The 16,607-nt window shown below is 31.3% G+C and overlaps 1 protein-coding gene across 2 annotated transcripts in view; it reads left to right on the top strand.

Moving 5' to 3' along the window:
* Positions 1 to 16,607, top strand: part of LOC139527996 (uncharacterized) — a 289,349-nt gene that overhangs the window by 207,050 nt on the left and 65,692 nt on the right. Inside the window, exons 12-17 of one of the 2 annotated variants that reach the window (XM_071323757.1) lie at positions 443 to 495; positions 1,847 to 1,991; positions 3,250 to 3,356; positions 4,269 to 4,359; positions 7,256 to 7,368; positions 8,554 to 8,770. The exons of the other annotated variant lie outside the window; for it this stretch is intronic. Of the exons in view, the coding sequence (XP_071179858.1) occupies positions 443 to 495; positions 1,847 to 1,991; positions 3,250 to 3,356; positions 4,269 to 4,359; positions 7,256 to 7,368; positions 8,554 to 8,770 (726 nt within the window). The remainder of the gene's footprint in view (positions 1 to 442; positions 496 to 1,846; positions 1,992 to 3,249; positions 3,357 to 4,268; positions 4,360 to 7,255; positions 7,369 to 8,553; positions 8,771 to 16,607) is intronic. 2 annotated transcript variants of the gene reach the window in all.

Below are 16,607 nucleotides of genomic sequence, written 5' to 3'. Positions count from 1 at the left end.
TGGACTCAGACAGATGTTCCGTCTCAAATCGAGTAGTTGAAACCTATTTAACCTTTTGAAGGTATGATCTGCTCATCATCGATTGATAAACGAACTTACAATAAAGTATAGCGGGACTGCCGTACTATATTTTTTTTGCTATTAAACATGTGCTTTAAAAGAGGGGCGAAAGATACCAAACGGACAGCTAACTCATAGATCGAAAAAAAAAACTGACGACGCCATGGCAAAAAAAGAAAAAAGACAAACAGACAAATAACAGAACACAATACACAACATAGAAAACTAAAGACTAATTTGTAACAGGAACTCCACCAAAAACTGGAAGTGATATCAGGTGCTCAGGAAGGGCTAGCATATCCTGATCCCGTCGTGTTGCTCATGTTATTACATGCTTTTAAATGCTTTAAGTGCTTTTTAATAATGGTGAATATTTTAATAGATACTCTAGGCTACCTCGACGTTGACTTCAGCGACAACAATATAGCACAAAAGGTAAATGATATATGCACTCTTTTATTAGAATAAATTGTTCTACAATGGTATACAAATATTAAAGATATGCACAGAAATCCAACATTTCCTCAGTGATTAATTTATTTTGTAAGCTAAACATATTCAAATTGAATACTTTATAATTAGATGAGTGTCATTTTATAATAGCCTCTTAGTTAACGAATTTCATGCACCCACTTAGCAGATGGCAATATAATATATCATTCTAAAGTCAATTATTTGTCGTATGGTGCAAATTGATGTACAAAAAGCATATCTAATGTTTGACACAAATATAAATAAAAGAACAAACTTGAAAATTATTGCATACCTCTTTAATTAAGTAATAGTAATTGTTATTTATTTAAAAGTTTTCCAAAAAGGTTTTAATGACTGTGAAATAACAATATAATTATAAAAGTTTAAAGTTTATAGCTCAAGGAAATTTTGTTCATTACTTCAAACTACACGTGTTGTATATTATTATAGTAATAGCCTTCTTTTGAAGATAAAGTGCAATTCCCTTGTTAGTTAATCGCATTGATCTTTTAGCTTATTGTCTTCAACCTGATATTTATAACATTCAATTAAAACAGCTAAAAATTGTTTTTACGAAAGGACGGAATTTGGAAAAATGTGTAAATTGTTCTGATTGATTTTTAGTAAGCAGTTAGCTTTGCCATGTTCAATTGATGATGTAAAAATCTTTCTATAATTGTATGAGATATTCTAATTGGTATTTTAAAGTATCAATCAGCTTTACAAGTGTCAAGCACTTTCTTAGCACAAAATGCAGTATTTGATTTGGGATTAAAAATAGTTGAATATATACAGATATTTTGGTTTTCATTCTTTTTTTCCCTTCATTTTCACTGGAATTCCTGGAAAAGGCATGTGTGTTGTCAAATGAAAGGCATTGGTGTGTTTATTGCATTTGAAAAATGACTATTATTTTATTCTCTAAACGTTTTTCTTGTTTGAATGCATTGCTTTATTTTTCAGTAGACAGAACATGCAAACTTGCTGATATCCATAAAAATAAGATATGGTTCGTCCGTCCGTGACCTTTGAACTTGATTTTAAGGTCATTGCACCGTTAGAATAATTGACGGCGACGACTGGGAAAAAAAAACATGTTGTTCAAATGACATGCTTTTGAAGGGTATAGGATTAATTCGTATACTAGGTGGTTGCATTTAAAAATATCTTTCATGATTAGTGTCACTGGCCTAATTGTAAAATTCCGCCTACAGTACACATATCTAAGTAATAATATATAAGGATATGCAATTTTGTCTACTATAAAATGTAATTGTAAACGTTTAATTTAGATACAAATTAAATTATACAGATTCAGGTGAACATTCGGTATCAGATAGAAAGGGAACAGAAACGGTCATACAAACCTGTGTTGTACCTTATTTTCGCAAATAACCAAGACACAGTTCACAAAAAAGACAGATGTACACTATTGGATGAAGTCTTTGAATATTCAAGTTGGTAACTCTAAACTTTAAACATTATAGTTGTAATATGCATACGTGCATTTTATGTTTATAACTCGAGTTCTGCACTATATCATGCAAGACGTATTACAAGAATTCATTTTATTGTATCTAAATTATAATCATTATTTCTTAATATGATTCCAGTTTTCTTTAATAGTAACGAAAGAGAAATGAAAGATACTAAAGTGACATTTAAAGTCGAAAACAAACTTACAATGCCATCGCATACAACGAATGTAAAATGACAAAAAGATTAAAAAACAGTAAACAAAACACAGCACTGAAATCTAAAAACTGATCAAAAAGTACAATAATAAAAATACCGAACTCCGAGGAAAATTCAAAACGAAAAGTCTGTAATTAAAAGGCAAATTCAAAAGCTTTTATACATCAAACGAATGGATAACAACGGTCATATTCCTGACTTGGTACAGGCGTTTTCTTATCTAGAAACCTATATCAACCCGCACTGAATGATAAAGCGACATCCTAATTATTATCACTGCTTAAAACTTTAGTTAGTCATACATGTTTAACATTTTACACAGACGATAATAAATCTGTTATAATGATATGTTAACACCTCAAAATTTCGGAGACTGATTACAATATAAAAAAATTTATTACTTTAGTTCAGGCTTGAACATGCAGATATTGTTTTTAAAATTATCATAGTTAAAAATCATTTCAAAATAAAGGATTGTGTCTCGCTTATGTATAGCTCAAATTCATTTTCGAGTTCTGGCATTAATTTGATATTTTTGTTTGTTTTAACAGTTCTCAAACGTTTCTATTAGAACTGAAATTCTAAATATTTGTACCTCAACTGCATAGTACTCCAAAGTATATCAATTTTGAACTTTTACATTTCATATATAGCAACATGTAAGCAGCGGCAGTATTCCAATCTTTTTGTTCTTGTTCAATACTATCCAAGATGCAACTTTTCATCGAATATTTAAATTAATGCGCCCTTGTTCAGCAGTTGAAGCGCATATTTCTCGAATTACCTCAGGCTTTTCGTTAGGATATTATTTCTAAACTAAGTGAAGTACTTTATTGACGGATATTGTTTGTTTCCCGTTTTGCCACGTTGTTGTCTGTTTCCCTTCGACTTATAATTTGTTATGTTTGACTATGAGCTTAATACGTTTTTGCTGAATTGAATATTATTTTAAAACATGCTAATCCTTTCATATTATATCAATGACATATCTCAAAATAATTCTGAAACGTTGTCTTGAAGGAAGGACAAAACTGCCATGCCATGTGATTGGAAAGAAGGTATTGTTTCTGCATGGTTCTTCGCGTGTTGTATGTATTCACCATACCACTAGTGACCATACAATCAAGGTAACTGAACTTTATATTTGAAAAAGCAAACTAGTTGTTATGACATACAGCCGTTCTGAAAATCAATCGGGACATGTTATAATGCATACAGTTTATGATTTATATTTTGAAAGAAACATAATCCATAGATAGCATTCCAGCTCCATAACCATTCGCAATAACACGTTTAATTATTATACAGGTTGTTTTTAAAGTTTGATTATGACGTATATTCTACATGTTCTATACAAACGATTATCATTTGAACAAACTGTGAATGATTTTCATTTCTAACTTGACTTTGCTAATAACTAAATTTAGTCATTATTGTTGTAACATTGAAGCCGAAGATAAGCGTGACTTATGCAATTCTTTTAATTTCAAATAAAGCTGCAACTATCTCATAACATGTTTTCATATGCAAATAATATGACATGTTTCATTAATTACATTAATTCACATGATGTATTTTCTTAATATGGCTATGCCATTTTTATAAAGCTAAATTGGCACCATCGTTAATAAACATTGGTTTAAGATAATTTACGTCTACATGCTTTCTTTTCACACTTAAGGTCTCGATGATGACGGTTATTCCATACACGTGTTTTGTGCATGTCAATTGGTTACACATATTTCGTTTCCTTAACTTATCAATAAAAAAAAACAAAGCTTTAAAATATGAATGTTGTAAAACATGTTTGATAACACCCACTGTCATCATATATCATTCAAGAGTTTTTAGTTGGATATAGACTCATAGGTTATCGTATCTTTTTTACATATATTTTTCTGTGTTCTGTATTGTTCTTTACATTTGATGTCTTATTCAAATATTTTTCATCATTATGGTTTAGCTGGATATCACAATAGTTTGTGTTATAGTTAGTTGATGTAATAAAATGATTATTTTTTTGTTTAAATCAAACATAGGAGTTGGTAAAGAATGGTTTTCGAATTTTCGAAAGAGGGGAGACAAACACCGAAGAAAGTGAAATTAAATACTTCATTAGAATGGCAGAATGTACGTATAACAATAGGTCCAATGCGTATCTGTTAAATTTACAACAAAAGAGATAATGTTAGACTCCTATAAAGTGTGAACTTCAAATTTCTATGTAGCAATTTTCAAGCGGGGCTAGCGTATTGGGTATACACTACAAAAGTCAGAAAGTTTGAAAAGACCAGTTTTTGTCTGAATTTGCATGAATATTTACTCGACATTTTCCAAAATTATGATTTGTGTATTCATGTTTCTTGACAATTTCGGATTGATATTAAATTTGTATGAAATTTACTCAAAGAATTCTCATCATTCTACATATTGTCTTTAAATTTCTTGACAAATTCTTGACATTTGAATGCTGTCTTGAAACTCTAGACATGTTCTTGACATTCTTTTTGTGGCTTGACTTTTCTGCACATTTTGAATTGTGTCTATATTTTTCTTGACAATTTCTTGACAATTTCTAGTTTTTATTAAATTTATATGAAATTTACTCGACAAATTCTGAACATTCTGAATATTGTCTTAACATTTCTTGACAAATTCTTTTCATTTGAATGCTGTCTTGAAATTTCCTGGCCTATTCTTGACATTTAGTTTTTTCTAAGTATGGCTTGACTTTTTTGGCATATTTTGAATTGTGTTTTAAATTTACTTGACAATTATGAGTTTTACAAATCTTGACCAATATACATCATGCATAATTATTCATTCTTATATATATACTGTTTTTTCACGTTAGATAAGTTTGGCACGCAAATATTTTTATAATTAAAACTGTCGGTATATTAATATTTTTATAAATACGAGTATGGAATAAAATTTTATATACTAACAGATACAAATGTGATTTCGTTGATATACATCAATGTAAATGTTGGTTTGTAAATAATTACTAATGTTGGTTTGTAAATAATTACTAATGTTGTTTTGTAAATAATTACTAATGTTGGTTTGTAAATAATTACTAATGTTGATTTATAAATTTCATATTGTATTCTAATTATTCTACGCTTAATTTAACGATAATAAAATGAGTAGAACACCACAAAAGACAGTGTTTAAAGTATCAGGAATGTGTCTATACAAAATTCTGGCGAAATATATACTGTTAAGATAGTGTCAAGACATCTGTAAGACCGTCAGAAATGTGTTTAGAAATAATTAGACAGATTTAAGAATATATCAAGACATAGTCAAACAATATTAAGAATGTCAAAAATATGTCAAGACTGATCGAGACAAATTTAAAACAGTCAATAATTGGTCAAGACTAATCAAGAAACGTATCAGATAATAATAAAGTGTCAAGAATGTTTAGAAATGTTAATACTGTCAAGACATATGTCAAGAAAAATCAAGAACTTGATTGGACAAATTTAGACTCTGTCACGAGTTTAAAAAAATATTTTTGACAAAGAAAGAATGTGAAGTAAAAGTTCATGCACATTCAGACAAAAATTAGTCTTTTCGGACTTTTTGACTCTTGTAGTGATATATATATCCAAGTTGTAACGATATTCCAGGGATTCTTTCCTTAGCATGTTTTCCTTGAAAGTGGGTTACTTGTACATGTACTCCTAAGAAAGTTATTATACACAGCGTTCAATGTGGTAAGGTCAGCCCTTCTAAACAAAATTTACTGAAGCTTTCACGAGTTGTTTGACAGTTATGAAATATATGTTGACAATGGGTATGTTACTATCGTCCTAAAGCTCAATCCCGTCCTTATTTGTCACAAATTGTATATACAGAATTAGAACCTGGTTTAAACTTACATGAGCCACACGATAAATGTCACATTTGGAGGAGTATCAGCGTACCCTACCGGAACAAATGAGAATACCCCTCTTAAAGAATTTATTCTGTATATTGCTGTTTGCGTTTATTTTATTTTATTTTTATTTTCCCATTTAAGGTTATTTTTTTTTACCTATGACCATGAAGATCCTTCTGGTACTCTTCACCTCTATTTTAAAATTGATTTGTTATTAGAGAATAAAAAGAAGAACTGACAAGCTATAATAAGAATGTTACATTATGTGTTTTATCTAGGATTACATAAAAATTAATCAACATATCACTAAGTAAACATGTTTGCTACATGACGACTTTTTGGATTTGGTGGGAAAGTGCTCTCTCTGTATTTTATGTATTTTGCATAAAACATTTGAAATATTAAATTATAACATAAATGAAAAATGTATTGGAAATAAAATCTGATATAAAAGCAATTCATGCAATATATAATTTAATCATATTGACAAAAACACTTAAACACATATAATTGTTCAGTTAATGTATCACTAGCCTGTCAACACCGATATTATCAACTCGAACCCAGCACGCTGGCAACCTGTGTGCTCGACTAAACATTTAATTGAAAAGAATTTTCAGATTTCGTGCCGAAGGTCTATGATTTTCTCTTTGCACTCTGTTTACTCCCTCTGGCAATAAAAACTAAACGCCACAAAATTGCCAATAGTGCTGAAACCAAAGAATATGACTGCTGAAAGCTATATATATAGAAACTAATGGTCAATATATTTGCAGGACAGTGACAAGATAGAGGTGGTTATATTCATTTTATTTTGTATTTTTGAGTCGAACTTTGTGTTAAATTAATGTTATTTCTTACAACTGATCACAAGAGTACGCATCAAATAAACCCAAATACTGTGATAATCCTCAATTGACTTCTTTATCTTTATTCTTATTCTGAATTGTTTTAATTTCCCTTTATTATACAACCATTATCCCCACACAGTAGCCATACAAACTACCACTTAAGTAGTAGAAAGGTACAGGACTTCTGCGTTCGGAAATAGTGCAACAGTTTGATAAATTAACATTGCACATAACCTTTAATTTTAGAATGATTTGCATCATAATTGCAAATACTTTTCAATTGCAGATGTTTTAGATGAAAAAGTTCTACCAGTTATTATCTCCATGAGTAATGGAGGATTGAATGAAGACGTCTTAGTCAGTGCTAGTAGTTTATTACTCCCGATAATTCGATTAAAGGTACAACATTCTGATAACAATATGATCTGTGTTTATGGCATTTTTCAAAGTGATACACGGATTTCTCGACGGTTTAATTTGCTCGTGTATTTAAAAATCTATTCAATTTTAACGAAAGTCATATCTGTATTACTGAAAAATTATATCACCAGGGTAAAATATGTACTTAATTTTATCATCGGTACAAGGACATCATTCATGTCATTCGCAAATATAAATGAACATGCAGATGTCTTATACGTTTATGTACTTTACATTATACGAAACCTTAAACAGACTTATTCAGAAGGGCTATAGCTACGATATGTCAGGTAATTAAAGATGATATATTCCAGAATTAATATGATCTACTTATAGGTCTTTGCATTAGAAATAAACACATTTATTCTAAAATCAGTTGTTGGCGTGTTATGTTCTTTTCAATATTTGATGATGATTAACAACTTACGCATGTAACGGGAGGAATTGTGCTTGATTTTCAAATGATGAAGACACAATCTTTTAATCAGTCTAAGTGTGGTCTGGAAATGCCATGTAAGGAACTGCTAGAAGTCCTTTGTTAATATATATGTATCATTGTTCTTCTGCTTTGTTTGTTCGGTTACCTATACATATTTTGAAATCGAACGCGGAATGTTTTCAAACTAAGCGTTACTGTGTGTATTGATGAGTGTTTATTCTACATTGAATAGAGATACAGAAGGAAGTTTGAGACTAAATTAACATGTTTTTAATACCGTCTTATCTTCGCGTCTATCCCAAGTTCCACAACAGGAGCCTCTGTTAGTGTTGTATTTCTTTTTAAAATTTAGTCAATGTATAGGTGTCCGACGTCTTTTTTTTTTTACTAAACTACTACAAATTTTGGGTTAGGGGCTAGCCAAGGAACACCTCTGGGTGCGAATTTTGTTCTTGTTTTGGTAAAGATCCGTTGGTGGCCATGAGCTTTTGTTTTACTCTTTGGTCTGTTTGTTGTCTCTTTGAAACATTCTCAATTTCTTTTTTATTACAAAGTTGGCTCCGCATGGTATCATTCAATAATTATAAAAACAATTACGTTTTTTGTAAGTAAGAACTTATTTTATTGATGTTGTCAAAAAGTGTAGTTTTTAAGAAAACTTATTTGATTATTAGACACTGTTCTGGAGAGTGACTTTGTTTCTTTTTACATATTTTGTATCGTAGAAAAGCAGTCCAGACGTAAGTGTTTTGACACTTGAAAATGGTTCCATTGAAAAAGCAACTGAGCATATGACAAATTTAAAGACTCCTTGGACTGTTAGAAAATCAGAAACTCTTATTGCAATTAAGAACGCAGAAACAACAGAAGAAATTTCATCTATGAATGAAGTGCAAAGCAATTTAGAATTCGAAGCTCTGATATGTCATGTGGTTATTGGAGGTATGTCTGTCTAAAATTTTAGTAAACTATAATTTTTTAATGTTTCATGTCACTTGTACTTATCATAACAGAATGTATTATGTATCACTGAACTCGTACACTTTTATGTTTCTGGGCCAGCTGAAGCACACCTCTGGGTGCAGGATGTTCTCGCTGTTGGTGGTTTAAGGCCGTTTTCTACTCTTTGTTTGGGTTGTTGTCTTTTTGACAGATTCCCAATTTCCATTCACAATTTTGTTACAATTTTTATTTATTTTTTGTCCTCCACAGCGCTTGAAAATACTGTGTGTCCGTCTGTCAATCCAGTCATGTGCTCTCACAGGTACGATTCTGGCCAAATGGTTATATTACTTATACTATATATTAATATTATCAATTTTGCGAACAGATTTTACAATTGTGGTTAATCGACATTTTTTAAAAGAGTTATAACCCTTGGAAACATAACATGTGTGATAGATGGCCTCGTTAGCACTCTCATGGATACAATTATTGTTAGATGTTAATGACACTCATGCTATAAGTTAATATGATCAATATTTCGGACAAGTTTTATAATGATATTTGGGACGCTCGACTTTTTTGAAAAAGTTATGACCCCTGGAAATATTAAACTTATTGAAAATGATATCGTTAGTGTTTTCACGGGTACAATTCTTTTTATAAAACTGATGGTTTGCTGAAAAGAAATGCCCTTGAAGGTTTGTTTGAAATTTTAAGTATAAAATAAAACAAAACTTCGTTTTCCCCGGGCACGCTTATTATTTATGAATTGTTTAAAAGAACAATAGTTTTTGCCCATAAAATATTTGCAACGCGGAGGACATTGGAACTCTGTTATTTTATTCACTTTGAGAATACCATAAAAGTGAGTACACGCCTTTAGATTATTAGTTAAATAACCTAGACTAGTCTGTTTGTTTCTCTCAACTTAACTACCACTTAAAGACACATATCAACATCCTCTCAATCACTCTGCAAGAAAGACTATCCAATGAATTGAAACATTGATCTGGATGAAATTTATTCAAAACATTTTTATAATAATTTTTTTCTGTAAACAAATCCCTCGTGGAGTGAGTAGATGGTCAGATTGATCTTATAAAATGAAGTCAATACGTATACAAAATGACTTAAAATTCTTTAAAATGTTATAATCGGAAAGATTGTTCTTACTATTTAAGATGTTTTTTTTAAGTTAGCGAAAATCCAAATAACTGTCCATTCTTGGAAAATAATACAGATGGGTACAGTCCTAACCTGTACAGCAAGTTAACTTGATAACCAGTCATTTAAACTGGTCAAAGTAAACCTGTGCCAGGATTTAGGACTGCTCTGACCAGACCACAATCTAGGTTACTTGGTCCTAGGACTGCCTTTATGTCTGCCGAAAAAGTTAACATAGATACATGTCCGCTTCTGATATAAGTTAACTTAGAACCAGTCTTGTCATAAGTTGATAGTTATCAAAGGTACTAGGATTATAATTGAGTACGCCAGACGTATCAGTGACGCTCATATCAAAATATGTATAAAGCCAAACAAGTACAAAGTTGAAGAACATTGAGGATCCAAAATTCCAGAAAGTTGTGCCAAATAAGGCTAAGGTAATCTATGTCTGGATAAGAAAACCCTTAGTTTTTCGAAAAAATAAAAGTTTTGTAAACAGGAAATTTATAAAAATGACCACATTATTGATATTCATGTCAACACCGAAGTGTTAACTACTCACTGGGCTGGAGAGACCCTCGGGTACGAAACGTCCACCAGCAGTGGAATCGACCCAGTGGTGTAAATAGTTATCAAAGGTACCAGGATTATAATTTAGTACGCCAGATGCGCGTTTCGTCTACAAAAGACTCATCAGTGACGCTCATATCAAAATATTTATAAAGCCAAACAAGTACAAAGTTGAAGAGCATTGAGGATCCAAAATTCCAAAAAGTTGTGCCAAATACGGCTAAGGTAATATATGTCTGGGATAAGAAAATCCTTAGTTTTTCGAAAAAATCAAAGTTTTGTAAACAGGAAATTTATAAAAATTACCACATTATTGATATTCATTTCAACACCGAAGTGTCGACTACTGTACTAGTGATACCCTCGGGGACAAGTTAACATTAGTTCACTTCGAAACCAGTGATGCATAAGTTAACCTGATCTGAAGTTAAATTTCGGCTGGTTTGCTCAACACTGAGTTAACTTGTAACCAGGACCGCTCTTCTTCGATTTTAAAAAAGATATCTCCTTATGTCTTGGTTTCTTGGTACAGTCCCTGTAACGTAAAAGTTAACACTTTTTTCGTTCGGGGATCGTACGTACAGCGTTCGTGAATCGTTCGTATAGAGTTCGGTCATCGTTCGTACATCATTCGTATAGCGTCCGTACAACGTTCGGTCAGCGTTCGTTCATCGTATGGTAGATGTCACCGTTTAGGGTTTTGTATATCGTATGGTGCATGGTATCGTTGAGCGTTTTATTTGTCGTATGGTTCATGGTATGGTTAATCGTTTAGCGTTTCGTTTATCGTATGTTATGTGATATCGTTTAGCGTTTCAGCAATCGTATGGTATATCGTGATGTTAAGCGTCTGATATGTATGTTAGGGTTTTATTTCAGAAAGTGGTTTCAATTATTATTTTGAGGTAGAATGATTTATAATAAAAAAAAAAACAATAATAAGTTTGGATTGGATTAAATCTCCAATTAATATCATTAGGGAATATAAATCAGTATAAATCGAACGGGAAACGATTCCTCCCATCACATTTTGACATGAATAACATGAGACCAATTACTGCGATATAAGTCTCGCTCTTTGTCCTCTCTCTCCTCCACCAAATATTTCTCTGATATAAATATTTCCCTGACACTATAAATTATATATAATGTTCTATAAATGAAGCTTTATATGAGATACACGTTTTATATCTAAATGTATTAAAAAAAATACAAGCCATCCATGGTATTTGTTCCCCTCAATATCAGAGTCTGATATAAACCGAAAATTGTCAGGGATATATAAAAAATTGCTGAAGACATATATAGAACCAGCGTCGCTTGTGATTCATGCTGTCGGTGTTAAAACTGTTATTTTGACTGTAAAAAGTGCTTAATCTTGTGATGTTATGCTATTGTTTTAGAAAAAGGCAGAAGGTTTGGATCCATTAAAACGTTTAATCCCGCTGAAAATGTTTGTACCTGTCCTAAGTCAGGAATCTGATGCACAGTAGTTGTCGTTTGTTTATGTAATTTATACGTGTTTCTCGTTTTTTTTTTATATAGATTAGACCGTTGGTTTTCCCGTTTGAATGGTTTTACACTAGTAATTTTGGGGCCCTTTATAGTTTGTTGTTCGGTGTTAGCCAAGGCTCCGTGTTGAAGGCCGTGCATTGACCTATAATGGTTTTCTTTTTTTAAATTGTTATTTGGATGGAGAGTTGTCTCATTGGCACTCACACCACATCTTCCTATATCTATTAAGTCCATGTATGAGTAAATACAGAATTAAAAAATAATTCTACCTTTCTTATATTTCTTTAGTTTAGAAGTAAGCTTCTGGCTAAGTTTAACTATTCTAAAGCAAATCATTTAACTTTAAAAATGACCAATCAATTGTATTCTAAAAGATGTTGATTTGTTCAATGTACGAATACATGAAATATTTGTCACTGGACGTTATGCATGCAATCGATGATCACATACAAATCTACAGTATTTATAAACATACTGCAATTGTATATATGAAAGAGACTAAATAATATATTTTTTTATTACTATTTTACACATATTTGAACATATTCTACAATCGGTTGCTATTGAAAGACTTTAAATTTTACAAATATCACATGCCTCCATGAAATGTTTTATCGACGCACCAAATGTTTTCCTTTCATCGTGCATAGCTCATTTTCCGATTCACTAAAGGTTTCTAAAGATCTTCTTACTTGTTCATTATATTTTAAAATATTTTAAAATCTTACAAAAATTGCCAAAACTTTTATTCTCCGGCTAGACTGCGTAAAAGATTAATACTGTTTTGTTTGTGTATCTATCCAAGATACACTTTTTTCTTTATTTTTTATATTAATATCTCCAGAGAAATAAGAGCGTCAGAACAAAAACAATGGGATTTCCATTAAAATTTATATTTCCAAGGGTTGTACTTGGTTAAAATTATTTCATCAGGACTCTTTTCGTAAGTGTCAAAGACATTGCTGATGATATAAATTTCACAAAAATCTGGCATAAATTGTACACATGACAGTGCTAACTAGACCGGACAGACGGACGCCCGGTATTTCCATGTCCCCTGCAAGCTTCAAGATAAGTAATCAAAAAACCCTTTGGAAGGCTCAAGTTCTGGGAAAAGGAGGGTCAATTCGGTTCCTATATTCCGGAGTTATATATATAGAAGTACCGCTGAAATGGGTCTGATTTTAAATGGTTGAATATTTGATTGGATGTGAAACATCAAATATTTCTGATTTGAATGATGGTAGTAGTTTCGAGAAAACATTAAAATTTTGTTTGAAATAGAAAATATATATTGGTGAATATTTTGAAATTTAACAAAAATCTAGTCTAGGGGCGTACACATGCATACAGGGAAAATGTCCGAAAAATAAAAATTTCTGCATAAAATGTTCCCAAACATTTTTCGTCTCGCTCTGCTCGGCGTCACTTTTGCATTCACATCGTTTTAACCCTGGCTACGCAACTAGGATTGTAGTACACGCTTGTATTTTGTCCTTTAAAGTTAGTCTGTCTGTTTAATATAATTTACAGTTTAAGGAGAATTATTCGTCTTTTGCAAAAAAGATAGAGAACTGTATGAAAATGTGCTTACGATTTCATTTAGGCAGAGGGAAACATTTTTTTATTTTATTTCAGAAGATTATTTAGTACAGATATAAAAGTATTTTTAATCTTTTACAATTTACAAAAATAATTGAGTAGTGTTTTTTTATGCACATGGTAGATGAAACTTGTATGATCTAACTTTTGTCAGAGGTCTGTGAACTATTAAAAATAGGACGTTCTGGAAAACACAAGTCGCTTTATAAAATGCTTGTAAAATTCCGTTATATGTTGTACTCTCATATTTAAATACCTTTCTGTTGAATAAAAAAGTGTAAAAACAGTTATTGAAATTCGCCTGAAAAAGGGAAAACGAATAGTTATTATCCAACTAATTTTTCAAATATCGAATACACAAATTAGTCTCTATCTCTATACACACTTGCAATTTATTTTTACTGACAAGTGTCTGCTGGCATTCGATTGGACATCAGTTTAATGTAGGCGTAACAATCTATCACATTTATCCAATCACCTGTCTAGTGTGCCATGACATACGGTCCACAAAGTTTAGTTTTTTTTATAAGAATTATAAATATGATTGTAATAAAAACTATTCATATACTTTACATACACTAGTAATACAAATGCATAAATAAAAAACAATATCCTGCCCAAAAATTACTTACTTTACGAGATATAAAATTGAGAATGGAAATGGAATCACTATATTATACCAAATAACTATTTACATATTAAGACAGCGTAAAAATAAAATAATAACATTAATAACAATTACTATTTAACGGGGACTATTATACTATTACATAGATATAGAAAGATGTGGTATGAGTGCCAATGAGACAACTCTCCATCCAAATAACAATTTATAAAAGTAAACCATTATATTATGATAGTTCCAGCAGAGACATATAATACATGTCTCTGGTTCCAGCAATTTAAAAAATTTATCATGAAAAGGACGGTGTTGTAATTGAAGGCCAGGGACTTTCCGCTACATGTACGTCTAAAAACCACCTAGGCCGTCATGTTGCACTAAGCTCATGAAACTGCACCAAGACCATGATTGAACACTATAGCGATATTTCCATACTAATGAACAGTCCATGTGTGGTTGGGCTTGTCAGATAAAAATAGACAACGCTTATATTTAAAAATAAAAAAAGTGAAGAAAAGAAATATTACTATACATTTTACGGACGTTTAGACTAAGTCGCTAAATCCCGTATTTTAAAATCACGAAGTAATTGAAATCGGATTTAGGTTAGATTTGTGATCATTAATTGGAATTAATTAAGACTTTTTAAAATAACTTTTCTTTATCTTTATCAAGAATTTGTATAGTGAGATACACTATACAAATCCTTGTGTTAATAGTATTTTATTTAGATCGAAATTAATGAGACACGTTTGCAAAGCTCATTTTCCGTTCACTCTGATGGTCTCTTTTTCATTTATAACCTGCAAAAATTTTTTAAACTTTAATTCTCTGACTAGACAGTATGAAAAACCAAAACACTTTTATAAGTCAGTATACACACGGTGTTTTCCAAACCGGTAATTCCTTCGCCCAGGGATATGAATTTGACATTAAAAGTCCCTCAATAGCTTTACAATACCCGGCCGTGTCATTTCCGTATATTGTAAATGGAACGAGTGACATACATACATGTACACCAGACATACATGTTCCAATACAGGTAAATTTTACCTTTTTGGGGGACTCCAAAGAGGGGGTGTGTTGCATGTGCGCTAATTTATTTAAAAAAATCCAATCTTATATTTTTCTAAACTACGTTACATGCAAATGCGAAATAATTAGTGTTGTTCGTTCAGTCCAATTTATTTATAAATATTAATTTATTCTTTTGAATGAAAGAAAAAAAAACTACGCATGTCAACTTCAATGAATAAAATAGTATTTACTACTAGTAGCCTAAATGTAAAAACTTTTGCAGCAAGATTTGAGGTTGAAGTGGCTCGATCAAAACGTGAAGAGATGAGAAATTGTCATCATTTTTCTAATTAATTACAAAGTATTATATGAGAAAAAACACTTTTATATTAGTCGCCCAGCATTCTCTTTTCTCGGCTTTAGATGATACGTAAAAACGTTGAAAAAAACTTTTACATTTCTACGTTTTATAATCTCCTGACATACATGTATTCATATATAATTATACACAATCACAAAACGGCAGAATTTAAGAACCATGATAGTAAAGAAGTATTTGAGAAAGCTATAATTGTTCAGTTTTGTGGTCAATTGCTCAAAATAACATGAAAATGTTTGAACTATTATTCAGTGATTAAAATTGATATTAAAGCATTTTACAAGATCATGTCGTGTACTATTTAAATGGAATCATTTTTGATGTTGCTTCATTGTTGTTTGCCTCACCTCCAGTGGCAAATATTTCATTCATGTTCATGACGAGAACACATTAATTTTAAATATATTAGGAAGAACTTCCAACAGTCGTTCGACGGGTACGTCTAAACACCGCTCAGGACCTCCTGAATGCACTCAGGACATACAATGTGCACTCAGGACCCTTTATAGTCATCGTATTTGCACACAGGATGAATGAATATGTTCGTTACATGCTGCTTATTTAAGAGTTAGATTTTGGTAGAATTTGAAATAGAACTTAGATAGATATGTTAATTCTTATGAAATAATGAGGGCACGTGTCACTGATTACACAACTACTGAGCCGTGAATTATCCAATCAACAAAATTGATTGGATTATGTTTATTGTTGTTTATGAATTGTGTTGTTAGTACTGTACGTGTTACGTTTAAAATGAATAGCACTATGTTATTAAGTTTTGCGAAAGTTGCAGTGTAGAGACTGATAAACATTTTCTTATGGCATGCACACTTAATGACCTTTTTCATGAATGTTAAAAATTTATTAAAGATTTTTACAGCCTTGCCATATATAACAAATTTCTTGAAATAGCAAGTTTCGGGGGCGGGGGGGGGGGGGGGCACTTCAAACTCTGTGCAAGA

This window comes from Mytilus edulis, chromosome 6 (assembly GCF_963676685.1).
Source record: "Mytilus edulis chromosome 6, xbMytEdul2.2, whole genome shotgun sequence".
In the NCBI taxonomy this organism is placed as follows: Eukaryota; Metazoa; Mollusca; class Bivalvia; order Mytilida; family Mytilidae; genus Mytilus; species Mytilus edulis.
This window is presented reverse-complemented; position numbering and strand designations above follow the sequence as displayed.